Source organism: Acanthochromis polyacanthus, chromosome 17, assembly GCF_021347895.1.
Source record: "Acanthochromis polyacanthus isolate Apoly-LR-REF ecotype Palm Island chromosome 17, KAUST_Apoly_ChrSc, whole genome shotgun sequence".
Lineage (NCBI taxonomy): Eukaryota > Metazoa > Chordata > Actinopteri > Pomacentridae > Acanthochromis > Acanthochromis polyacanthus.
In genome coordinates this window covers 12,403,974-12,429,787 of record NC_067129.1, presented here as the reverse complement: position 1 = coordinate 12,429,787, position 25,814 = coordinate 12,403,974, and the positions used below count along the sequence as shown (strand labels likewise).

Here is a 25,814-nt window from a genome sequence, read left to right as displayed (position 1 = left end):
ATCACTCTGTGTATCACGATTCCATCAATAATCAATTGAAACAAAAAGTCCTGATCTCAGTTAAATCTTCCTTTCCTCCCCTCTGTGCCAAGTGCTTGCTAAAATAGGCTCTAAAGGAATCTGTGGATTTAGTCAATTTCCCTTAAGATAATTGATCTGATCCCAATATACATAAATTAAGGCTAAAACACAACAAAACCTACACTGTTGAGTAATTATTTTACCCACAAGAAGTTCATGTCAGTATTTCAGAAACACATTCCTTATAATACTGCTTATGTGGGCTTGAATGTGCACAATAAAGAGCAACAGTACCTGCCAAGATGAAAACTTTTAACCGATACCATCATCAGGTATCAAAAAACATCTGATACCATGCACAGGACAAACACAAATACCCCAAACACAACTGCATATGTTGTACAAGTGTTGTGTGTTTGTGTGCCCGACCCTAATTTGTACAAGAAACACAGGGAAAGAAAAACAAAAATCACTTGATTTCATGTTACTGAATGTTTTATTAAAAGAGAATAAAGCTTTGAAATATTGGAGATTATATGTAAGAAATTAGAATTCCTCCACCTTTGGAAAGACTGACCTATGAAAAGAAATACAAACCACATTAAGGTCACATTCCCTTGTCGCCTCCCAGACCTCCCTCTTCCTTCCCTCCCACCTCCACTGGTAACATTTACCCACTATTTACCACTCTCCTTATGCGTGTGGATCCATCCTGCACCTCCCAGCCCTCCTCCTGGATTTGATCCGAGATTTGCTCTTCTTTTTGAGAATTTATGAACAAAATTTTTTTAAAAAATGTATCCCTCCTCACTGTGCCGTCAGAAATTGTGTCTCTGAGGTCCCACACAAAACAAAACAAACAAAAAAACCAACAACAACTATTTGAGTAATTCGAAAGCCAATTCAGTTTAAATTTCTCACTACAATGTTTCCGGTTTGATGGGGGTTATGTGGACAGGGCCGGGGGTCGTGCTCCATGTATCCATCCTGAAGCCTAATCCTAATCCTGATCTGATCCTGAATCCTGATCCGGCTCCGGAATGGGGAGACACTGAGCCCAGTCCAAACCTTCAGAATACCAGCAGAACCAAAGAGAAGGAGGCGAGTTAGAATCACACCTTCAAAAAAAAAAAAAAAACTTCAAGTAATGTCAATAAATGCAACTACCAGAGGTCACCATCTATAATAAAGCCCAAAATACCAAGATTTACTTTGGATGCTGAAAAAAAGAGGAAAAGCAAAACAAAACAAACAAAAAAAGCTTTGGGTCTCCAAAAACAAAGTGGTACACAAAACCTGTAACTACTGAAAACATTCAGAAACGGCACTCCATTTTAAAGCGTGTGTAAAAACTAACAGCCTTAGAATGCAGATTTCACAGTTGACAAGGCACTGCCATCATACCATTGGTGCCATATTTGACTCCTCCTCCTCCTCCTCCTGTTTATCCTAATATGAACTGTCTCCTCTGTCCCATCCTATCCTGATCCACTGAACTCTACAGAGAAACACACAAGAAGGTCAAAAGGACAGTAGTAAATGCTTGAAAGAAGTAAAAATCTTCATAAATGAAATTAAAATGAATTGAAACAAAGTATTCAACAAGGACAAGAGAAAAAAAAAGTACAGAGATGAGGGAACGATAGATAGCAGAAAAAGAACGTTTATGAGAAAAGGAAAAGGCTAGAATGAAGCAAAACTGGGTTATGTAGACAGACCACGCTCTGGTCTGCAAAAATGAGAACGAAAAATAAACTTCAACCAAAAGCATGGGGGGGAAATGTAACATGGCATGACAGCATACACAGGTGACAGAAGAAGATCCTTCGAGAGTATACAAGGTTTGTTGAGTGATGTGAACATTTCCTCTCTGGCTCTGAGGCACACCACTGCTTCAGTGTAGGTCAGGTGTGTTTAGGTACGAGAGCGGGAGCGGGAACGCCGAGGAGAGTAGCGTGGAGACCCTCTGCTGCGACGGGGGAGTAGCTGCGAGAACCACTCTTGCTTCGGCTTCGACTGCGGCTACGAGACCGAGATCGACCGTAGCTGGGGCTCCGAGGACCATCCATCTTCACACGGATGTAGGCCGTCTCTCCCTAAACACAAACACACACAACTAAACATTCATGGCCATGTGGAAGACACTAATGAGACTGCTGCAGACATCAGATAGAGTGTAGTTATAATTTTCAGAGCCCTTCTGGACTCCAGACTGCGACTTTCACGCTCAAAAGGTTGCATTTGCAATAAACGATAAAGTGACGTGTAGCTGATTATTTAAAAAGAAAATGAGGGAAGAGGAGGCAGAAATGGAAAGGTCCAACACACCTGATGATTGGAGAGCAGGTGGAGGCAGGAAGATATTTAACCAGAGAAGGAAGAAGAGCAACTCATTCACTTAGAATGCCTAATGCAGGCCGCAAAATTAAATGAACATTAATCACAATAATGATTTTAGCTTCGCACCATAACATGAACACTATCTATTGGGGCATTTACGCTTAAAAATGCAAACCTGCGCTGCTTTTTTCTGCTCATAGAAAAGATTGCATGTTGAAAAAAATAAATAAATCACTCCGTGTTCCATCTGGGACAAATCTGACATTAGAATGCCCTAGTTGACTCTTTCAGGTCATTTTTGGTCACAGACCTGGCTGACCACCGCAGTCTGCAATATAGGTCGTTAGAGAATATCGCTAACCGTGGTGTCTTTCAGTAAGCAGATGTTCAGCAAATGAAGGGTTCGGTTTGTGACAAACTGTGACCAAATGAGAAAATGGGTTGCACCGGTGAAAAAAGTTAATCTGGAGCCCTGCCCTTAGTGTGTCTATAGATATTGTTGCAAAAGTGACAGCCCTCCAGATCTTTAGATTTCTAATTAGCCACGCATAGATCTTAAGGTCGTTCTGTATAATCCATTCTATGGTTTATACTGGTCATTTCTGCACATGATTTCCTCACTTAACAGTTAACTTGAACAGTCACTTCACTTGTCAACTAAAGCCTCGTTCTGCATGAACCCTGGCAACTCAGAAATGTCACAAATTGGTATGACTGTCTCTGAAAATAACATAAAAAAACAAACAAAAAAGGCTTCATCCAATTTTCATTTTAACATGACAGACATAGAGCTATTAGACAAAACAACATCATAGTCATCCAAGTTAATCAATGAGCTTTACATGTTGCCATGTGTTATTTTCACCGTGTCTCCCGTTTTCTTCCTTTAATGGAGATTTTCCAAATCCAAAATGTAGCCTCAGAGCCACTCCTCACTGAGCTACACAAATGCTGTGATCCTTCACATACCTCATGAGAGCGAAACTTGGTGTTATCCAATTTACGGACAGCGTAGGTCATGTCTTCTTTGCGTACAAACTCCACCACTCCGGTGCCATCACGATACACATCAGCATAACATACATCACCTGCCTCTCGCATGTGATCCTTCAGGTCCTGCCAGCTCCCGCTGGGAGGAAGACCTGACGGGAAAGAAGATGGAATAAAATTAATTTGCACTTGGACTTAATGAGATGAGAACAATCTACAGGGAGAGGAACTTGTCACCTACCTGACACAACGACCCTGTTCTCTGAGCGTCGGGACGGAGGGCCGTACCTTCCCCTTGGGGGTCCCATCGCTCCACCACCACCTCCACCACCGCCTCCGCCACCACCACCACCACTTCCCCTTCCACTTCTAGGAAACTCAACACGCAGTCGGTAGCCATCGTAGTCATAGCCGTCACGCCCATAGACGGCATCCTCAGCATCCCTGTGGAATCCAGCAGTGGAATATCATCCAGCTCAAACCGCTAAATAAATACAGCTTTACAAGTCAAGGAACTTATGCCAGTCATGTAGATTAGCTTACAGCTACTATCATTTACTGCTGAAACGTGGGGGATAAATGCATCTTGCAAAATTACTGATTATTGAATGTGGTTATCTAAATGAGAGCTGTTGACCAGGATTAATATTCCTGTGTGTGCACAGGAAACTAATGGCACATAGAACACAAAATGCTTGAACTCTTAGCTGCTTAGGCCTTTCAAGAATGTCTCTTAAAACAGCTGCCAGTCTCAAGTTTGAAACACATTATGATCCAAAGTAGCTGCCAGTCCAAGCCTTTGTGTGCTTCTTGTGCCATGAAACACATTTGTTTGCACAACTGTTAAAACTGCATACCAAACTTGCTCACACTTTAGCAATCAATGACTCACTTTCTTTATTCTTTGTGTTATCAGCAAGCCTTTATTCATTGTTTTATTGAGTTCCTAGATGTGCCCATTCTATACTTCTCATTTTAAGCATGAAGCTTGTATTGGAAATTTTGAGAGTCTATGCCAATATACTTTAATAACCTCAGTATAATGAACAAGCTTTGACCTCTCACATGTTTTCACCTCAGTATTAAAGCTAATGAAACTAATGGTGTGTGCAGCAAGTTGTTTGAACGTTCTCGTGAACTGGCAGTGCTATGATGAAATAATGAAAATGCTCCTTGGTGAATGCTACAAAAATATGCAGTAAAATATACTGTAAAAAGCGGCAAATTTGATTGATTATTGACCTGAATGGTTAACTGATTACCAAAATAAGTGCCAATTTATTCCTCTCCTTACATAGCTTCCAATTAACACTGAAAATGTGTGCTGAAGGAAGGCTTACTCGCAACCAAACCAACATACAAGCAGTTACTCAGGTTAGCCCAACACAATTCAACAGAATCCAGCATTATAGCCACCAGATGGTGTAATAAATTGCCTCAATACCTCTCCAAAAGCATAAACCTGCAGCAGCACGTCCTAAGAAACGGTAAATGAGTGTATGTGCCTGCTTATGTTGTCTTCTTGCATAAACAGCATTGGGTGTAGCTAGCTAACTGTGCAGATAAGAGACGTGGGGGCCAGTGCAGCTCACCTCGGGTCCTCGAACTGCACGAAGGCAAACGGTGGTCCTCCTCTGCGGTTTTTCAGATCGATATCACGAATTGATCCGTATTTGTAAAACAAGTCCTCCACGTCTTTTGAACGGATGTCGGGAGGGAGATTCCCCACGTATATCCGACAGTCATTGCTGCCCGCTGGTCCTCGGATGACTCCTCCGCCGGACATTATAGCACAAAACTAAGCTGGCTTCTTCTTCTTCTTATAAATTTCCGGCAGGCTGGAGAAACTGGCTAGCCTAGTAAAGAAAATATATAAAACTGACGCTTAGGTAGTGAATTAAACGTAATAATTACACGAAAAAAATGGAAAGCTACACCTACGTCTTGGGGAAAGTTGAAATGCTTGAAGTTGGACGTCAAAAGAGAGCAGCAGCTACAAAGTTCCCTTCTTCTTCGGTGGTGTGATGGAGCGCAGCGCGCTTTAAGGGGGTTCATACCATACCGCCACCTACTGGGGAATGTGAGCGCCACAGCAAGGGAAGTTTAAGCATCAAAGTTTTTTCTCAGTATCTCAATATAAACTAAAATCGTCCTTCCAATTACTAAATGTGACTTTAGTTTTGAAATACCTACATCTATGAATAAAAAACTTTCCCATTAATAACAGAATGTTTACTAAATATTCAATTGTTTTGTTATCATTTTCCGGAGTGGAGGAAGTGGATAAGTAATAAAATTTTAATTTTAATTTTAATCATTTGCTCTCGTAAAGTCTTTAAAAATGTAATTTCTTCTAATTCGGTTTGGGAAACTTTCTTTGAGAAGGAAAATCCTCAGTATTTTGTTGTTGCATTTATTATCACAGAGCTTAATTCCTTCAATCTGTAATGACCTCAGTACTGGAGTTGTGTTTGAATTCAGCATATTTTCTTTTACAAGAGATTGGAATGAACTTGGGATAGATTTCATTTTTTTAAAATAGTTTTTTAGGGCACTTTAAGTGATACTGGGCACAAAATCTTTTATGACCAAAAAAATTCCCATCCAGATCCATCAAATGACCAACTGACTGGATTCCTTTAGCATATCAGTCCCTTTCAAACACTGATTTTCTTTGATCAAAAAGTTTGCGCATTAAAGTTCATTCTTAGCTTGAAAACAGAAGCAGGCAATATAATTTTGGCCTCAGTGCCAATTTAGGAGCTATAACCTGTTTCATCTTCATCAGTGAGAACTCTCAGACCAAAAAGAAAACCAAGTGATCTGATTAAAAGCTACACAAATGCAGTGCTGAGATCATGTTACTTATCAAAGCTGCAAAGTGTTTGAACAAAAGACATTGGAAACAGTATTACAATTGCACATTTAAGACTGTGCTTACCTGCCACTTTAATCTACACACAAATGCATTAAAAGTCTAGTGAGGGTAACCTTTTACCAAACCAAACATTAGCCATGGAAAACACAGCAGGATGCCTCTAAAAGCTCCTGAATCCATTAAGTGGACCTTGTGTTAACACTATTTTGTCAGATTACTGTTATTAATAGTCAAGACAGAACTTGAACACTCAACTCTGCATTACCTGCATTAATAATAAAAAATGTGATTTGGGAAGGTGCCAAAAAAGAAAAACAGACAAAAACATCAGTTAGAATTTTAGTTTTTATTTCTTAATAACTTAAAATAGAAAGTACAATTGAAATATAAAACTTGTATGCATTTACAATTCAAATTTTCAACTGTACAGCATAAGACAGTCCCAGCAGCCACTCATTAAAAACTTAAACAGACATAAATCCTCAGGGGAAACAATAAAATCATACATAACTGACTTGCAAAGCCCAAACCTCAGTGCTGCAAAATGAACCTTTTTTCTTGCCATCTTTGCACTTAAATGTCAAGGCCACCAAAAAAAAAAGTTCATGACAGGCTTTTTGTTCAGACCTCGTGTTCATCACATTTCCTCAAATGTCTCAGTCGTTCTTGGCTTTCCTGTCTCTGCGTCTCTGTCTCGCCTCAGACACTATTTTGAGCAGAGACAGCAGGATGGGTACACACATGGGCAGGAAGAGGGGTATGTAGATAGCAAACTTCTGATCATCAGGAAAGTAAAGGAGGTGGAGGAGTGAAGGGTCGAAGAATGCCTTCTCTGACGCCAAGATGGCCTCTTTACTGTACTGAAGAGCAAAGCCGAGGTTCCCGGCCTCCAGCTCCGCCACGGCGAGCTGTAGAGACGTAACAGCACTAGACACCTGGGTGAGAGCAACAATAGTCACATGTTAGGAGAATATACAAGACATTCCTTTATTTAGAGACAATTAAAATCACTGAGAAGGATTAGATACTAGTCTGATAATCAGACTAAAATGCCTTTACGCCTCAGTTGATTCATTTAGCCAGACAATGTGTTCATGTTGGCAGACTGCATGTTTAGACAGGGAGTTATTTTTTGGTTTCCCCTAACCAAACAATAGCACGTTCATCTGTTCAGTTAACACATTTTCCAGCTGACGTGGAAGTAGCCTCGCATAGACAGACCCATCTTTCTAGGGCTGTGTCAGTGCTGGACAATGGTACAGCCAGAGGAAAGAAAATGAAGAGGACTTTGAAAATGATAACACACAGATGGCAGAAAGGGAGGAAACTGAAACATGAAATGCAAGATGGAAATACATGCTATTACTGTGTCCTAAGTTGGAACAAAAGAAGCACAGCGCCCCAGACTAAATGAAGGATGTATTTTACACACCTTCATATACATGTGGGCAACACAGAAGCAGATGTAAACACGGATTCTACCTGCTGGGCAATGTTGTCATTGATAACAATGTTGCCTATCTGGTCCAGCAGCTGCGCCAGAGAGGTGATGGTCGTGGTTGCTGTTGCAATGTTTTCCACACTACGGCTCCACATGAGGCGGTCCAGCTCCCAGTCAGCGAGTCCTGTGCTTCCACACGGTGCGACCAGGAAGCCAGGAGGAGGCGTTGATGACTGCACACCCAGCAGCAGTCTGACAGGACACAGTACAGAAAAGTTAGATTGTGTCTTGCAGGAAAGGGAATAGCTGTCATACTGTAGGTGAAAACTCACCGTAGCTGTGCGAGGAACACTCCCATGACTTTAGCCATGTTAATGTTGATGTCAACAGGGAAGTCAGTCTTTGATCCATAGAAGCCATTTACATTATAAACCTATAGAAATATTTTTTGGTGATATATTACCCAACATGCCAATGCAAGAGTTTAAAGTCACCTCACAGTTAATTATTAAACTGTGTTGCCTCTAGATTCTCTCACCATAATTCCACCCCATCGTGGAGAGTGAAACGCATTGGAAGGCACCTCTTGCTTTTTGCGGCCCTGGATGTAAAGGGGTGAATGGTGGGCATCTGGGACGTACAGCAGAAAATTCAGGACTGGGTTGGAAGACGCAGCGTTGGAACCTGGAAATCAAACGCAAGAAAAAAAACAGTTCTACCTAAATACACCAGAGGAAACAAGACGATGCTCCTTCTTCTGAAATATGTTTAAAAATAGAGTTTTCTACCAAGTCTAGCCTCCACTGGGTTGATGACATGTGCAAGGCTGTCAGCGTTGAGTGTGTAGGCGCTGCGGCTGGCGTCAAAGCGTGGGTTGACACCGAGCATGGCATAGTACAATGTCTGTAAAAGCAACATGTGAAGGTGAGCCTCTTTGTATTGTGACATGGCTGCTATACATCGACAAACACAGTACCTGAGAGTCGATGCTAAAGTTGGCCACAGGGGACAATTTTGTGAGCAAAGGTTGGATGTAGGTCTCTACAGCACCCTCTATGTCCCAGTGTAGTTGGTGTGACTTTGGATCAGGGTTCAACAGGCTGAACGTTATCTCATAACCTAAAGAAAAGACAAAAAAATAAGCAGGGAGCAGATGGAAAGTGTCCATAGAGTCTGAGCACATAACAGCTGGAACAGACATGAGGTTGGTGCACTGCACGGCTAACAAACCTGGGCTGGATTTGAAGGCTCTCATACTGTCAGCGATGCTCTCTTTGTTGTCAGGACTGAAACGGACTCTGTCGCTGAGGGCGGCGGTGATGTCGGTGTGGCTAAAAGACATCACCTGCAGCACCTGCTTGATACGAGGCTCCAGGTGAGCCAGCAGTTGCTCTAGTGTCTTGCCTACTCTCATCTGAGGACCAATACGCAGCAGGGCGGTCCGTCGCTGACCGATATACACATTCACATCCTGAAAGGCATGAAGGTACAGGTCAGCCAGCATAACGCCACACAGAGACTTTAATCAACCTTTAACACATGAAAACATTTGCACTAGCGACGGGTACCAAGCCCTAGTATTAAACAAGACCGAGGGTGCCTTTGACAATGGAGGAGAAATAAACATTTAAAACTATCATTAAACTTCACTACAGTTGATGCAGAAAATATTTGCTGCCACAAGAGCAACAAGCCGTTTGCATGTCAGAGCAAAAACAAGATCAAACTGTTGAAAAATTCAGGAAAAATTCATAAGGTACACTAACAGACAGAGAAATGTTTGACTGCTGAGCTTGTAGTTCATTCTTCAACAACCAGGTTTGTTACGTTTGCTAGCAGCCTGACCACAGAGTTAACTAAATTATACAAACAGAGGCTAATGCTTAAGTAAGTAAGTGAGTAAGAAGTAATTACTCTCCAGCCGTTTGTTAAACTGTGACTGTGTTCATGAATTTGGTCTGAAATTCTGAGCATCGTCTGAACTGTCATTAAGAATTTTAGTTTCCATTTCAGAGCACAGAGCAGCAGGATTTAGTGATTTGGAGGACGCAGAGAAACTCTGTCTGACTTTATTTTCAGTTTTTCTCTGCCTGAATGTTGGTGTTCGCGGTAGAAGTACTTAAACTGTTTTCTTCCCTAAACTATTAAACTCACACAGTCAAATCCTGACAAAGTTCTGCATTCATTTTACACTTAGATGTGAAAAATGAAACAGGTTCTATCAGCACAACAGACTAACATTTACTTCTTATCTGTTCAAGCTGGAGCTTTTAATTCTGATATAATGCTGGACAGTTTATTGAAACACAGTGGATAATATTTTATTTTGTGAGTAAAAACCTGTGACAATGTCCACATTGCTCTGATGATACCCATCACCACAACATTATAGAAACTGTAACTTTATACAGTGCATGTGAGAAAATAAAGCAATCTTTATTCTGGTCTTAAAACACAAAACAATCAAACAAAAAAATCAAAAGTACCAAGAAAACTGTTCAATTACTGGATCAATAAGCAGTCAAACGTCAAAATCTTAGCGATACTCATCCCTAATTTGCACTAATGCAAAACTGGGAAACAATGAATAGGTTAGCTTTAACAGCAGCCACTTAATACTGTTTAAAATTTAATCTTGAAGAAATCATAATGAAAGAGCTTTAACCTCAGGCAGCAGTGAAGAAGACACCGGGATCACATATACAACCAAAGAACCACATGGACTCTCACTGAGCGTGTGCAGAGATAAATCTGCCTCTAAAGAAGAAGAACAAGAGCAACAAAGAGAAGTTACTATCTGTGGTTTTACTGATGTAATGAAACATTAACATATGAAGCACTGAAAGCTGGATTTGCCAGCAGCTTACCTGCAGCAGTGGGCTGGTTCAGAGCGTCCTCCTCCATGATAGTAGCTGTGCGGTACCTTGTCTCATACCTGTACCTTAAAGCTGTGTCCTCTGGAAGAAAAAGAACATGACATCAAAAAATTAATTTCCAAGTTTTGTGTTTTGCAAAAAGTAGCATCTAAAACAGTATTATTAAATCACCATCTATTGCGTGTTCCTCTTCCTGGGTCTGCGTCAGTGGAACCTTCTTCTGCTGTTCTGGTGTCACGGTGCCACGTGCAAACACAACCTCCACATCTGCACTCAACTGTAGCTGCATAAAAGAAATACAGAGACGGACAGTTTAAAAAAAATAAGGCATTAAAACATGAAAGATAAATAACCCACGAGATGGACACGTAGTAATAGAAGTAATAACAAACCTGCAGCTTTGCCAATTCTTTTATCTGACTGACAGGCAACCACGCACGGTACGTTTCAGTTGTTCGCCACCACAGCGGGACTCCCACGATGATGACCACCGCTGCTATGGACAGAGCAGCAAGCTGACCTCGTCTACGCTCTGAGAGAAACATCAAGACAGACAGACAGCATTTTATTTGAGTACATAAAATTACTTATTAGTGATTACTCTGTGAAAAACGATTGCTTTCTTTGCTCGTGCACATATTTCAGATTCTAAAATATTCTACAGATACCATCATAATGATTAAGATAAGTGCAAATGTTTTGCATTAAAATTGGCAATAATAATTGTCAAAAGCAGCTCTAAATGGCAAATTTCTTAACCCATGTCAGATCTGGGACTTAGATAATTTATGCCAGATACTATTAAAGCATCAACTGTCAGATATGATCTCATACCGTTTATACTGTGGTTTCTATCCCTGTTAAATCCTTGGCTGTATTAGATAATTGTAAACAATTCTCAAAATCAGTAAGCAAGCCTACTTAATGGCAGCAATAGCTTTTGGCATTACTGCGACTCATTCATTGTTATGTTACAAGATTAGAAGAAATTCCTACCCTTACATATGCAGATCGCAAACAACATTTCATATGGCATGACAGAGGATCTTATTTAAGTCGTTTACACCCCATGTACATTTGATTGAAGCCACATGTGCTTACTGAAACTGTGTTAATTCCATTTAAAACTGAGCTAAATGCTACTCCCCCAACAGTACAAGGTTGCAACACCTGATTTAATTTTAACAAACTATAACAAAAAATTAAGGAGAATTTTGGGGGATTAAGGAGATCTTAACAACGCAATGAAAACACAGATATAAGGTGGAAAAAAACTGCAGGTGTTCGTTGGGAGTTCCTCGTTCAACACTGCAGATGCTGCAAGCTAGTTGTTAGCCGTTAGCTTCGCAGGGTCATAACACTGAGAAAACAGGCTCCTGGAAATGCGGTCGCTAAAACTGCTGCACATCTAATAATACTCTAAAAACACACCAGTATAAATGGTACTTCATTAAGGAGTGAAAGCATTTACACAGAATTCAGTGAATGAATCTACTCACCCACTTCCGTGGTAGCCATTTCTGTCAATCAGCTGAAGGGGTGCGCTTGTTCATGTAACTCAACTAGTCAAATGTCACATGACCAATATTAAACACAAACCCAGGATTACATATGAGTATAAAACCACTTCAGTTCTTTATTTATAGTTACAATGTACTGAAAATGAAACAAATATTGTTAATCGTGACTGTCAGTCCGTCCCAAACCAGAGGGACAGTGACCGTCGGTACATCCCGGTATTTATATGTAACGCGCAAACACAATGTGAGACACTTTGGGAAACAGCGCCTCTTGTGGTGGCTTTAATTTACAAGTCGGGGCAAGACCGATTTGTGGCACTGGCAGCTAGCAGTGACACTTTTTGTGGCACCGCTGCGGTGCCACGATTAATGCCACAGTGCAGTGACACTTTTGTGGCACCGCTGCCGTGCCACGGTTAATGCCACTGTGCAGTGACACTTTTTGTGGCACCGCTACCGTGCCACGGTTAATGCCACTGTGCAGTGACACTTTTTGTGGCACCGCTACCGTGCCACGGTTAATGCCACTGTTTGGGCGAGATGCCACTGCCGCAGCGGCATTTCCAGTGGCCTCTGGAGATGCCAGCAGAGATGCCACGGTTAATGCCACTGTTTAGGGAACATGCCATGGTTAATGCCAGTACTTTTACCGCTGTTTGGGCGAGATGCCATGGTTTATTCCGCTGTCTGAGGGAGATGCCACCAGGGGTGAAAGTAAGCCGGAACGGTCCGGAACTGCCTACCGGCAAAAGATCTGGCATCTCCAGAGGCCACTGGAAATGCCGCTGCGGCAGTGGCATCTCGCCCAAACAGTGGCATTAACCGTGGCACAGCGGCGGTGCCACAAAAAGTGTCACTGCACAGTGGCATTAACCGTGGCACGGCAGCGGTGCCACAAAAAGTGTCACTGCTCGCTGCCAGTGCCACAAGTCGGACCTGCTGTCTCTCTATATTCACATATTCAGCTAATAACCAGAAAATGGACCCAATAACGCGTAGTTGTGGACTATGGACAAATACACATCTAACTAAATATTACTTTCCCTAACATATAGTGTTTGTTAAGATGCTGTTGGATTTCAGACAGTAGTTGTTTGGTCGCTTTTATTTTCACATATGATCTATCAACAATATTTTAATCACACTACAATACAACACAAGCCAACACAGTGAAACTGGAGCACTCAGATTCAAAAACTAGGTTTATATAGTGTGTTGGATCAGCACTTCTCTGAATAAAAATAGACTTTTTTTTAAACAGCAGATATCAGGACTTGTCAAGCTACCAAAAACACAGGTGTGACTGTGCTTACTCAGTATGTTATTCCTTTGAGCCAGGAAGCACAGCACTAGGATAAGGACTATCATTCATTAAAGTATTTATACCTGTGCTTTGCCAGCTGTGATAAGACCACTTGTCCAGTTGCTCAAGGACATCTGAGTGTTGTTACTGAGGGAGGCCATAGCTGCTCTTTCATTTGTTCCTTTGCCCCACCCCGATTTAACCTGCTGGTCTCAGGGTCAAACAGACGGCCTCTTTAACCTTTAAGCTACCTTTGAAAGATGCAGCTGGTTTGAGTTAATGGTGCAAGTGACAACCTTTGAATAGATTACACTGACAAGGTCACCTGTCTTTGATTTTTATTCATTGTAACACATTCATTGAAGAGCTGCACCAATGCACACACTGGTAGACACAGAGGCTCTTTCATACTGTGGATGTGTTATCTTGTCAAGGTGATATTTATCTAGCTAAAAGAAAATGGCTTGATGAACAGTATCTGGGGAAATTCATAGGAACTGCAAGAATTGCTTAAAAAATAGACTGTACTGTAAGAGTATTATCTCAGTGATGAAAGAAGTATTTCAATCATTTTCTTACATACAGTTTGTAACACTACATTATACGAATAAAAGCCCTGCGTTAACTTCAGTGAAAGTACATAAATACTGCCTGCAAAATGTACTTAAACTGGCCCCACTCTGTGTTGTATTATATTACTGAATGGCATTACATAAACTTATGTTAAATCTTAATATGAAGGTAAATAGAAACCATGTGTGAGATAAATGTCATGAAGTACAATTTCTCTCTGGAAATGTAAGTATAAAGTAGCACAAAGTGGAAATATTCAAGTACCAACAAGCCAAAAGTATAATATTTGAGTGAATCTACTGACTAACTATTGGTAGGCTTCTATCACTATATAATATGAACTATACAAATTAAATGAAATATGGTCATATGTCTTTCACTGTCAAACATATAGGAGAACAACACAACACAAAGATCGTGGATCGTTTTTCATTATTTTAGTTTATTTTTCTCCACTATTTGACACACCGAGTGCTTCAAGAACAATATTAACATCACAAGATTCCAACACAGCAGTGACTGTTTCCCTGCTGCTAACCCCACATTGGTGCATTTTGCGTGTACGTCAATAGAAACTCATCAGATCTTCCCATGGGGCGGGCAGAGGGAATCAGGAGGGGGGATGACACACAAGCATCACAAAATACTAACACCTTCACACAACTCAATACATTAATTACCGTATGTATTTTAAAGCTAATGTTATACTGAGAACAGACACACACAAGATGATTGTTTCTGAGTGACGGTGCTAAGGAGAGTAAGAACGAAAAAGATTAGGATGAATTATTAGGAATGACTCCGGGTGTGTGGTGGTTCATTACAGTACAGTGTCTCTGCTGGAGCTACAGCTGTCTGAGAGTACAACAAGCACTCCGCTCTTTTGCTCAAAGGATCAACTCAGTGTTCACCATATGCCTCGTCATTTTGCCTCAAAATGGATGTACTGATGCTATTAATAATCAGTTGGTCCCACTGTCAGTGTGTGTATGTTAGTATAGCGTTAGCACAGTTAGCCCACATCTTGTTCTTACAGAAGCAAAACACTGACACACATATGCTGATCTGGCCTGCTTCGGGAGCAGTTCAAGATTTATCAAGTGGTGGAGAAAGGGTGAAAGCACCTGGTGTGGAGACAGGCGCACTGAAGAAGAGGAATGGAATAAATACTGATTATCTTGATCGAATGTTAACATTTTGCGGCCGCTAACTTCCAATCGCTGAGTCCAATAACAGGTTAGACATGAAATTAAACGGTTTTCAATTTCAGTCAAATGGTCTCAGAGCTGTTTTGATTTGTTTGATCAAATAGGAAAACAAAACAAAAAAAACACAAGCCTGTTCCCTTTAGTACTGTGGTTTGACATTATGTTTTCAAATACATATATCTAATAATGTAATTTCATTAACTCTGATAACATAGTACAGTAGACAGTGCAGGCCTGTGACTGATGGAGGAGTGACAGGGAATAGCAGAGCAGATATAAGACTATGACTAGGCCACGGCTGAATGTGGTAATTTGATGTTTAGTAGGCGTGATTAGCTACGTAGAGGGACTTTCCTGCGGCGGTACCAGATCCGGAAGACTCGTACTTTCCGAGCGCAGCCTTACCGTTTGCCTGAAGAATACAGAAGAAACAAATAAAGTTTTAGGAACGGCACAGCATGAATAAAACGTCAATTATATTAAACTGAGCGAGGAAATGTTCGATGCATCTTCGTGCTTATTCTAACCTCAGCACGCTTGATGAACTCCTCGGTGGCGGCCTTCTCGTTGTTCAGCTCTCCTCTCCAAGCGTTGAGAGCAGAGGCCTGCAGGGCGCGGCCGTAGGAGAAGGTCAGGGCCCAGGGCTTGACAAGCGGACAGGTGTTAATGGCATTTAGGTTCACGCTGGCTTCCTCTTCAGACTGGCCACCTGACAAGAATGTCACTCCTGAGGAAAAACAGGAAAATGAACAAGTTATCTACCTGCTAAGACCTGATTTCAATAAATATTTAGGCCTTTTGGCTCCACATTTTCAGCACTACTTTAAGGTACATTCTTTTTTTTTTTCCACAGGTTCATAAAATCCAACAATTTCTCATGTAGTTTTTCAGAAAGTGGTGTGTTCACTTTCTGAAGAGTGCTGTGTAATTGGGCACTAGTCATTAAAATAGAAGAAGCAGTCTAGCTGGTTCAGATCCAACAAATTAATTCCAATTAAATGCTTTAAAGACAAACGCAGCAAAGACACTATGTCTGTCATTATCTTACATCTTCATTGCTTATTGTGTGCAATTTTTGTTTCCAAAAGAATCAATAATTATAATACGATAATAAAAAAATAAAACTGATGCTACCAATTAAAGCCATCTTTAACTTGTTTACTGTATCTTTCGTCTCTATTTTAGCAAATTATTTACATTCAAGATACGAGTAGAAGCAGGTCAAGAGAGTCTGAGCATAAATTGTCCTTCAGGATCCCATACAAGGAATTTTCTCCTTATATCTGCCTCTGACCTGTGACAGCCGGAGGCACGGTGCGGCGCAGAGCAGTGACGGTAGCCATGGCGATTTCCTCGCTGCTGTACTTGGTGGAGCAGGAGTGTCCTGCTGTGACCATGTTGGGCTTCAGCAGTGTCCCCTCCAGGTACACATGGTGGTCTGAGAGAGACTTGTACACTGCAGCTAGGACCTAGTGGCAGGAGACAGAATAATGTATGGAAGTCAAAAGACTGCGAGCATTACAGGACGTCTACATTGGTTTGTGTCATGTACATTTCTCACTGTGTTACCTTCTCAGTGACGTACTGGCAACGCTTCAGGTCATGGTCCCCATCAGGAAGGATCTCAGGCTCCACAATTGGAACAATGCCATTCTAAGAGGCATTGCAAAGGAGGAATTTAATACAAACTCTTATATTTTAAAGATACATAATACCAAAATAAATCGATCTTTAGCCAGAGTAAATTACATCCTCATCCCGTAATTTCATACCAACCTGCTGGCAGATGCTAGCATAACGTGCCAGTACATTAGCGTTCTCAAAGATGGCCAGCTCAGATGGCGTGGTCTCGCTGATCTTCAGCACACAGCGCCACTTGGCGAAGTCTGCACCGTCTTTCTTGTACTGTGCGCAGCGCTCAGACAGTCCGTCAAGACCTACGCATACATGGACACATCCATCAGAAATGAAGCAGGAATTTTGTGCGATCCTTTAAGAGTGTTTGTTTCTGCTGTTTCCTACCCTGAGTAGTGGTTTCTCCATTTGTTCCAGCGAGGGGCACAACACCTTTATCCACCTGGAAAGAGAGCAAAACAAACATTTATGACACCAAATCCCATTGAGTGTCACTCTGCACAACAATCCTGAACATATAACCTGAAAGCTCTTTGACCCAGTTTTTCCTCACAACCTGATCTGCTGTTGTGTGTGGGTCTGCATGTATCCACAATAAACATGTTGACAGTGAGTCACGGTTTTTCAAATACTTTACGGTTTTACCTGCCAAACTAAAGACAGGGGTTTCTTTTTGCCTGTTTAACTGAAATACTTGGTTGTAATGTGATAAATGCTGGAGCTGAGGGACATTCATTACCAAAAAAAGAAAGACGAGCTTTCTGCACTAAAGTTTTTATATTTTAGGATGCTGAGGTGGGGCATGACAACCCATATAAACAAACAGCTGATAACTGACACCAGGTAATGTTGCATTTGTATAAAGAGAGAAAAGACGAGCATTTCTGTCAATCACAGAGATGAAGAGACTCTCTTAAACTGACCTGACACCCAGATTTTCCAGCTAAATAGATTTAAATCAGACTTTAGTGCAGCATTCAGCACTACATACCTTGATGCCGACAACAATGCCGCGGTCTTTGATGAGCTTGGAGAAGCAAGTGCCATCGTCTGTGTTCTGGTAGAGGGTTTCGTGGAAGAAGATGACCCCTCCGATACAGCTGTCGATGCGCTGGTCGGCCGTGAAGAGCAGCTGGCGATAGCGACGCCTGTTCTCTTCCGTGTTCTCAACCCCGATGGGGTTTAGACGCTTCGCCATGCTGCCTGAAGACAGCACATACACACAGATAATTATGAACACACACTGACTCAAATTAAGACAGAAATAATTCATGCATTCACTGCTGCACAGCTGTGGTTGAATTCAGGCTTAGATGTTTAACAATACAAAATATTTCATTTATGATCGCTAAGGATTTAGAACATTCAGCAGAACAGACAAACATAAAATCTAGTTTAAGGCCTCTACACATCAGAAATCTGTGCAAACGAAAACCACTTATTCTCATCTGTAGAGCTTCAAATATTAATCAATTACTTAATCTGCAGCTTTTTGGATAACTGGTTAATAACAGGAGCTATTGCCTGGTTGTACTTTCTCCAGCAAGAGGATTTGCTACTTTCCTTCTTTGTCTTAACTGTAAATCTTTGGGTTTTCACAGAAAACATCATCTTGAAATACATCTTGTAGCCTAAAGATGATTTCTCTAAAAACAAACTTTATTGCAAAGGTTATAATATGTAAAATGCCTGCAATGTACCAAAAAAATTAATAAATTAATAGCTGTCTAGTGAAAGGAAGGCGCTGTATGCTAGTAATACAAAGGGCCAACACATGTTGTACATGTAATATACTCTGGTACTGATTTGGTTTTTATTCTGTATTTTTATGTTTTTTTGGTTTTTATTATTATGATTTATGTGGTGATCCTGCTGGTGTGACACAAACTCCTCAACTCAGAACACAAACATACCGGTGGACTCATCGGCTGCCAGGATGCCTTTTCCTGGAGCGACTATCCTCTGAGCGATGTCCTGGAGCTCCTTCTTCTGCTCAGCAGTCAGTGCTGGATACTGGTGAGTCATAGTGGCTGAAAGAGAGAGAGTGTCACATTGTTTCACCTTGTGTTGACTTGGATGACTGCCTAGCACTGGCCTCCCTTAATACCTTAATGCCCCTCTATTGTCTACAACATGGCTGCTTTCTAAAAGACCGAGCTTCCCTCAGTGATGGTTGGAGGATGGGTGAAAATGACAAAGCTCCTACAAGATGGCAACTAAATTCATACATTCCAGTTGCACAGCATGTGTGCGAGATGTGATAAGAGCAAAGACTGTGAGCAGAAGGCTTCCTGCTTCCTCAAGGGAAAGGAGCCTGAAAAAATAGCTGCAACATAAAGTCAGTAAATAGATTTCTGTGTGAATGTTTAGTAGAACCAAATAAGTCTTCTTCACTGACGTTTATACCATTTAGGGTTTGTAGTAGACTGTGTTGACTCAAACCAAACAATTCTCTTTAATCGGTTGTCTGGTTTCAGTCACACAGAAACCGTTTGGAGGCAGCAGCCATTCAGTCACGACGTGCTAACGTGCACGCACAAGCTCCAAACCACATTATTACGTTCTCTCTCTATTCCCTTCCTCGCTCTGCCGTAAATAAGCAGTTACATAACCCCTCCCCATCCAATCTGAAGCACGGAAGACAGAGAGGCACATTATGCAACAACGCTCCTATAGACCCTGCTGCCAATCCTCGTTATAGCTGCAGGACTGGATGCAGCACGGCTCGTTTCCCTCTCCTCAGCAACACTTTGGTTTCTCCTTTTTTCCTCTAATGTCATTACATCCGTCTTTGTGAATTACACATATGCATGCCTTTTATTTCTTTGCATGGATGAAGACATTACTTAAATTCAAATTCTATCACCCCATCTAGTTTAATGCTGCTGCTGCTTTGTGACTACAAATTATATCTACTGGATACATACAGGATGAACACAGACAGGAGTTGTAAAGTCCCATTATCGCACATCTCTAAAACGCATCACTCCTACCAACGCAGAATGTTCCTGGGAACAAGCTGTGACTTGTCTTTCTGGTTGACTGCACCGGTTACAGAGCCACTCCCCGCGATCGACATCCCCAATTATGGCTTTGTTCACTAAAACCTCACAAGTGCACTGGTATGTGCCACAATAATGGAGCAGACTATTGATGAGTCAGTTTAATGGGTGGAAGGTATAAGGTCAGATTACAAAGCTAGCAGGCTAGCAACAGTCAGATGTACGGAGGTGCATGCTGCACTGAGATTTGTAGCACTATAAGGAAAAAATACCTGGACAAAAATATTTACTATAAATATTCAACCATGCATTAAAGTGCAAGATTAGTGGAACCTAGAATAGTTTTTAGGTACAGTATAGCTCAACAATATAAACTGAATTCCAGATTGAGACTGGTTTGCTGTGGTAGGACACTGCCTGACATAACCTGTATCCTCTGTGTTAATCCTCAGCTTAAAGCTATGAGATAACCTTTAGAGCACATGCAGGCCTCTCAGTGAAAACAGTGTGAAGTTACCACAACAGAAAGGTTAGGCATAGCTTACTGCTACAAGCTACATTTACAGTTCAGCTGAAATTAAAAAAAATCCAGCACTGCAGGCTATAATGTGTCCCTGAGGGGAACACAGACCAGCTGAATAAACTGCATGACGACACATCCGGTGAATAAAAGGAAGCATTTCAGCTTGATAAAGGCCAAGCCAAGGGCACAGGCATGATGTGTGGGCCTTCAGTGCGTTTATCTGTGCTCAACCCTGCTCCACTGTGTGTCACACAAAAATCATGCTCAGCAAATACCTGCTACCTTTTGTGAAGCACCTGCATGCTTCAACAATACGCTCTCTTTGGCTTTGGGTTTCTGCCAAGGAAACATTGCAAAACAATTTGCAAGGGAATGTGAAATCTTCATTTTGCAATGTAAAATCTAAATTTTGCGCAATGATTAGTCAATCACAACAGAAAGTTACCAAATTTGTGAACATACGCATTTTCAAGAAGTAATTTTTCAGTTGAAAAATATGCTCAAGAACATACACCCTTGAAGAAGAATGTCCTACAGTGTGTCCTTCCTCTGACATATGATCAGCCTGAGGCAGGTTTAGTGGCAGCACCACACTTTTCAAAGTTTGTGCTTCGGTTACTGCAGGCACAAATTAAAATGTGTGCGTTTTGTTGGGTTTTTTTTTTAAGAAAAGAAAAATCAATGCTACATAAGGTTTTGTGGAGTGTCTTAGTATCAAAAACGACAAGCTGCTTTTTTGAATTACTTAAAATCGTTTTCTTTCTTCCTCTATCCTCACACTGTAGTCTTGATACTGTGTGAGATTCCACAGGTAGAAGAGACATTGTTTTTGGATGAAGGCCTGGTAGACGCATATGATGGCAGGTTAGCTGGAGTGAGTGGATGCACAGTTAGTTGCTTATGGAAACCCCTAAAACTAAGAGTGCTATTTGAGTCAACTCTGATATAATCCCCCAGTGGCACACAAGAACACATTTCAGTTCTTATGGGAAATTCATATTCTGTTTCAAAATCAAAAAGTAAGTTGCCCTGATGGGACTGCATTCTGAGAGGGTTGTAAATGAGCTGTTTTAGTTGAATTGACTTTCAGATGTGTGCACTTACATTACTATTGGATTCCTGTTCTGCTTATAATTAATAAGTTTAAAATCTGAATACTGCAAAAGTGATCTTGGCAGACTCAATTCAGTGTCTGTGAATGTCAGACCTTCTGGCCAGAACAGACACAGTAAACACTGACATTAGGGTTTTCTATTTCAGTATCTGCCCCTCAAGTGTCTCCAGGAAACGCTGTGTATCCATGGGGAGCACCAAGAATAAAAACAAGATGAAGCCGTACTTCGTGCCTGATGTTAAATTATCATATGCTGCAGGCTGTAGCACCACAGATGTGACAAAATGAAATAAGGGAGTTTGTCTCACTAAGGTTGGCACATTAGCAGGAACACACAAAAAAGATCCAATCAAGTGAACAAAGAGGAGTTTTACTTAAGACTGCCTGGTCAACCTCTTTCAGTGGCTGACTAATTGACCGATTGGTTTATTGGGGAAAAAAAAATAAAAATCAAGCAGTCATGCTGCGCCACACAGAAGAGGCCACCCGTATGCAATGAGTGAGACGACTGTTAAAACCTTAATTTACTAAGTGCACGCATAACGTTACGAGGAATTTCAACAGTTCAACTACATCAGCTTACCAATTTCAAGGAGGTAGAGGCAGAAGTTAGAGGCATATTCTATTTGATATTGACCAATTTTGACTAGTTACTTGACCAAAAATTAAAAAGATAAAACTCAAAGCTACATTTCTTCTTTTTTAATTCAAGAAACTAGAGTACATTTTATCATTACTGCTGCAGATTAACATGTTGGCAGGTGAACTACATCTGTGTCTTCTTCCTGGAAAACCATTTTAATCTATAGTATCCTACAATAGGTCAGGCATTTGGGTTCTGTAAAGCGTCTTGAGACGAGTTGACTGTAATTGACGCTATATAAATAAAATTGAATTGAATTGAAAATACAACATTAGATGAAGGTAATATATGCTACAAGTTTCAAATCGTTTAAAAGTCAATTTCTACTAGCTTAGAAATCTCAGATACTTCACCGCTGCAAATGCAATTTTGAAGAATCATCTTCCTTACTGCCAAAAATGTCACTTTGACATGACTGGAAGTGACACCCCTCTGATGCTGTTACCTCATAAAACTACTGACGATTATGGTTATCTTCCAGTCTCCCAAACTGTGCAGAGATTACATTGTGACATTATTTCACATATACAGCTCTGAAATTGACTTTATAACGACAGGCATTTTATTTTTGGGTTGGCCATTTAAAGAGCTATTTTGGAATCGTTTCCACTAAAATTAGACACAGGATTAAAGTTGAGCATTTTTAGAGAGACACGACACAGAGAAAGCTGAAATTATTAAGCAGCCATCTTGAACTTTCTCTCCATCACGTCTCTGTGATTTTCACTCCAGCCTGTTGCACAGTGGTCACCTCATGAAGAAAAACACCATTTCTGTACTGCGACATCAAGATTTAACAGCCAACTCCCTGATGCGTGACACAGAAAGACTTCAAATTTGGCAAGACATGCGAGACTGTATTTCAAAAACATACCATAATTGCGTATCTGTGAATTGAGCCCAGATTCACCACGCTGTAGGCCACACTTTTTTAAAAAAAAAAAATTCTCATTTGGAACATTGTGGCACTAACTGGTCTAATTACTACCGAGTTTAGACAAAACTAAGTTCAAGCTAGTACATCTATTTCTTGTCTGAAGCTCAACCATCACTCATCTGATGCTTTCATCTTCCCCCTTAAACAGGACCAGCCAGGATGTAGTCAGAGATCACAAATAAATAACCATGTTACATTAAAAACAGTATCTACATCTATAGCAATCGTGCTGCAGCTGGTCATTCTTAAAGCATTGCTGCAAGCATTAAACTATAATATATCCTAAGTTTGCACACTAGCACGCCTAGTATTTATAAGGCTGCAGGCAGGGACTTAGTATGGGTAGTTACTCATTTTATCTACCTAGACTCAGGCTGTCATTGCACTTACAATATTTATTGACAGTTGAAATTACAGTAACAAGCATGTAGGGAGAGGATGGGGGAGTTTGAAGAGAAAATAGGATATATTTTCATCACCTTGTCTGCATCATTATCACTACCTGAGGGTTTAGCTGTCTTCTTGTTGTCTCTACATTGCAAGCGACATGAGCTTTAAGGAAGTGAAATGGCTCCTGCAGGGCAGCACTAGTCAAAAGTAAAAAGCCTGCTTGTTGTGCTGCGTTTTTGTTACCCGACGGGCTGCTGGCCTTGGCACTGTTGCAAGTCTCTGTTTTTGGGCTGCTTCTATCTTCAGGCCTCGATCCAGCAGCGCTAGCAGGAGCACTGTTACCCATGCAGCTCAATGACACAGGAACCTACAGCAGACGTCAAGGCTGCATGCGTGTGTTGCAGTTCAAAGAGAGGTTGACACTCGTGAAAATGTGCAGATTTACACTATAGCTACAGTTACATTTCAAAAAACCAGCAAGGTAATATTCATCTCTCTTTCGTAAAATCAGTTGGGAAGACAATCTGAACGTCTTTAGGGTTGCAGTTGTAGAAGAAAGACATTGGATTAAAGTTAAAGAAGAAAAAAGTAGTTACAGTGCAATTTACACTGAATATTAAACTAAATCAAATGAATTCTTGCATACTCGAGGTTCCACTGTTATGTGAAAACCGTTTTCATGTGGTCTGTACAAACTGCCTCCGTTTCATATATGAAGTTAAGGCATTTTACCCTTCAGAGCTTAAATTATTAGTTGATCAACACAGAATTATTCATCAACAACTATAGTAACTGATCAATTGTTTGGATTTCCTCTGTTGGTCAACAAGCAAATGTGTACCAATGAAAATAAATACATTTAGTGCCAACACCGTACACCGTTACTGCAGCCAATTCTTATTTTTCATTGCTAACTAATCTGCAGTTTATTTTCTAATTAAATCCATTCATTTTGGTATATGGATGCCAGAATGTAGCGAAAAATGTTCTTTACATTTTCTCAAAGCCTAAACTGCTGTATGGAAACTGATTGTTTTTTTTTCCAGTGTGTAGTTTTTAACTGGAAAAAGCCAACATATGGCATTTTAGAGGACTACAAAAATGAGATAAGGTTCACATATAAGAGGATGAAACAAGGAAAGTGTTGTCATTCTGCTTTTAAATGACTTAAACATCATTGAATTATATTGACTTTCTGTGAATGGAGTGATGGATTCATCGTTTTAGTTTTACAATAAACTGTGAATTTCATTAAAATATAAGTTATGTCACGTGTTATGCGTTCACAAAAGGAAGTTTGGTTGTCCAAATTCAGTGATGGGTGAACCATTTTTTCCCAAAAACTGCATATGATCTTATTACACCGTGTCCTCTCAGTCAGCCCCGCCTCCCGGCTCATCAGAGGTCTACGTGCAGAGGAACAGATACACCCTGACAGGACGTGAGCTCACCACCACCCCCATCATCGCCCAACGTTGCTGCTATCCGCACGTTTTGCCCCAAATTCGAACACATTCGGCGCACATAAAGTAACAGGGTGCGTCGTTGTAAAGTGGAAGAAGACGCAACAGGCTCTTCCCCTCCGCTTCCATCCTTGAAGGTCATCATTTCTGCTCTCTTCCTGTTGCGTATTTCACTGGCAGGGTGAAATGCGCAACTCTGAAGAGATACTTGACAAAATTAGAAGAGTTAGACGGTTTAACGTCCGAGTAAATAACAGGGAAAACGACGCTGACGGTCGCTGTTACTTTTTGGCTAACTAGCTAAGAAGACAGCTTGAGGTAGAGTAGAAGAGCATCACATCCGCATCATCTTTATCAATACTAAACCATCGTTTGTGTAGTAGATAGCTCATAAAGAGTGAGTGTAGCTGTCTCGTGGGTGAGTTTGTGGCTGGTTCTTACCTGCTGATGGATAGCTGAGGGGGACAGAGAGCAGGTGAGCTATATGCAGAGGATGCGGTGCGGTCTCCTGTTTCACTGCTGCAGCGCAACGTGACCCTTTATTAAAGCCTCCAGAAGCGGGCGGAGCCAGCGCTGCGTCACGTGACGAAGTGACGTTTGTTGGCTGAGGCGCATGCGCCGCATAGCATCGTATCTCAGGGCGAAAACGCAGCATGATTCTGCATCTTTTTTTGTTGGAAGTTTAACTACAAACAAACGGAGACATCACAATGACAAAAAAAAAAAAAAAAAAATCAAACAGCCTCTACACAATGTGTTTTATGCTTATGGGATTTTTATTTTGTGTGTGAAGTAAATCACAGCTTCCTGTTCCAGAAACCCTCTAAGACAGAAGCAACAGTTGGGCTTATTTGGGGAACAAAGTCACAAATTAAGCAGATTTTAAAAATTACAGTGGCAGAGATTGTAGTTGATAATTTTTACTAACAATACCTCTTATGGATGAAATTTGGCAAC

At 41.0% G+C, this 25,814-nt stretch overlaps 3 protein-coding genes across 3 annotated transcripts; all 3 read right to left on the bottom strand.

Annotated features, from left to right (window-relative positions):
* Window positions 1-498: 498 nt before the first annotated feature.
* srsf1b (serine and arginine rich splicing factor 1b) lies at window positions 499-5,373 on the bottom strand. The gene is given in 5 exon segments (XM_022214930.2): window positions 499-2,003; window positions 2,006-2,117; window positions 3,331-3,503; window positions 3,593-3,795; window positions 4,944-5,373. Coding segments are annotated over 5 exon segments (750 nt in total). The 5' UTR covers window positions 5,138-5,373; the 3' UTR covers window positions 499-1,935.
* A 1,183-nt stretch (window positions 5,374-6,556) lies between these two features.
* Window positions 6,557-12,203, bottom strand: pigs (phosphatidylinositol glycan anchor biosynthesis, class S). Its single transcript, XM_022214926.2, has 12 exons — window positions 12,046-12,203; window positions 10,939-11,078; window positions 10,718-10,829; window positions 10,538-10,627; window positions 10,336-10,427; window positions 8,901-9,141; window positions 8,647-8,789; window positions 8,459-8,573; window positions 8,209-8,354; window positions 8,003-8,103; window positions 7,712-7,922; window positions 6,557-7,164 (listed from the first exon to the last, which is right to left on the bottom strand). Exons 1-12 carry the CDS (start codon window positions 12,062-12,064, stop codon window positions 6,886-6,888), a joined length of 1,689 nt encoding a protein of 562 aa, XP_022070618.1. The 5' UTR covers window positions 12,065-12,203; the 3' UTR covers window positions 6,557-6,885.
* Window positions 12,204-14,364: 2,161 nt separating this feature from the next.
* Window positions 14,365-25,440, bottom strand: aldocb (aldolase C, fructose-bisphosphate, b). Its single transcript, XM_022214917.2, has 9 exons — window positions 25,299-25,440; window positions 18,699-18,815; window positions 17,777-17,988; window positions 17,173-17,227; window positions 16,927-17,087; window positions 16,720-16,803; window positions 16,445-16,619; window positions 15,678-15,877; window positions 14,365-15,562 (listed from the first exon to the last, which is right to left on the bottom strand). The coding sequence occupies exons 2-9, from the start codon at window positions 18,808-18,810 to the stop codon at window positions 15,470-15,472; spliced, it is 1,092 nt and encodes a 363-aa protein (XP_022070609.1). The 5' UTR covers window positions 18,811-18,815; window positions 25,299-25,440; the 3' UTR covers window positions 14,365-15,469.
* Between the last annotated feature and the right edge of the window lie 374 nt (window positions 25,441-25,814).

Excerpts from the sequence above, each read along its gene's own strand:
- pigs (XM_022214926.2), bottom strand. Across the intron at positions 10,428-10,537 it reads GAACCAGCCCACTGCTGCAG|AGGCAGATTTATCTCTGCAC; the intron begins GTAAGCTGCTGG and ends CTTCTTCTTTAG. Across the intron at positions 8,574-8,646 it reads ACTTTAGCATCGACTCTCAG|ACATTGTACTATGCCATGCT; the intron begins GTACTGTGTTTG and ends TTGCTTTTACAG.
- aldocb (XM_022214917.2), bottom strand. The coding sequence starts at position 18,810 with ATGACTCACCAGTATCCAGCACTGACTGCTGAGCAGAAGAAGGAGCTC. Across the intron at positions 17,088-17,172 it reads TGGAGAAACCACTACTCAGG|GTCTTGACGGACTGTCTGAG; the intron begins GTAGGAAACAGC and ends ATGTATGCGTAG. Across the intron at positions 16,804-16,926 it reads ATGCTAGCATCTGCCAGCAG|AATGGCATTGTTCCAATTGT; the intron begins GTTGGTATGAAA and ends AATGCCTCTTAG.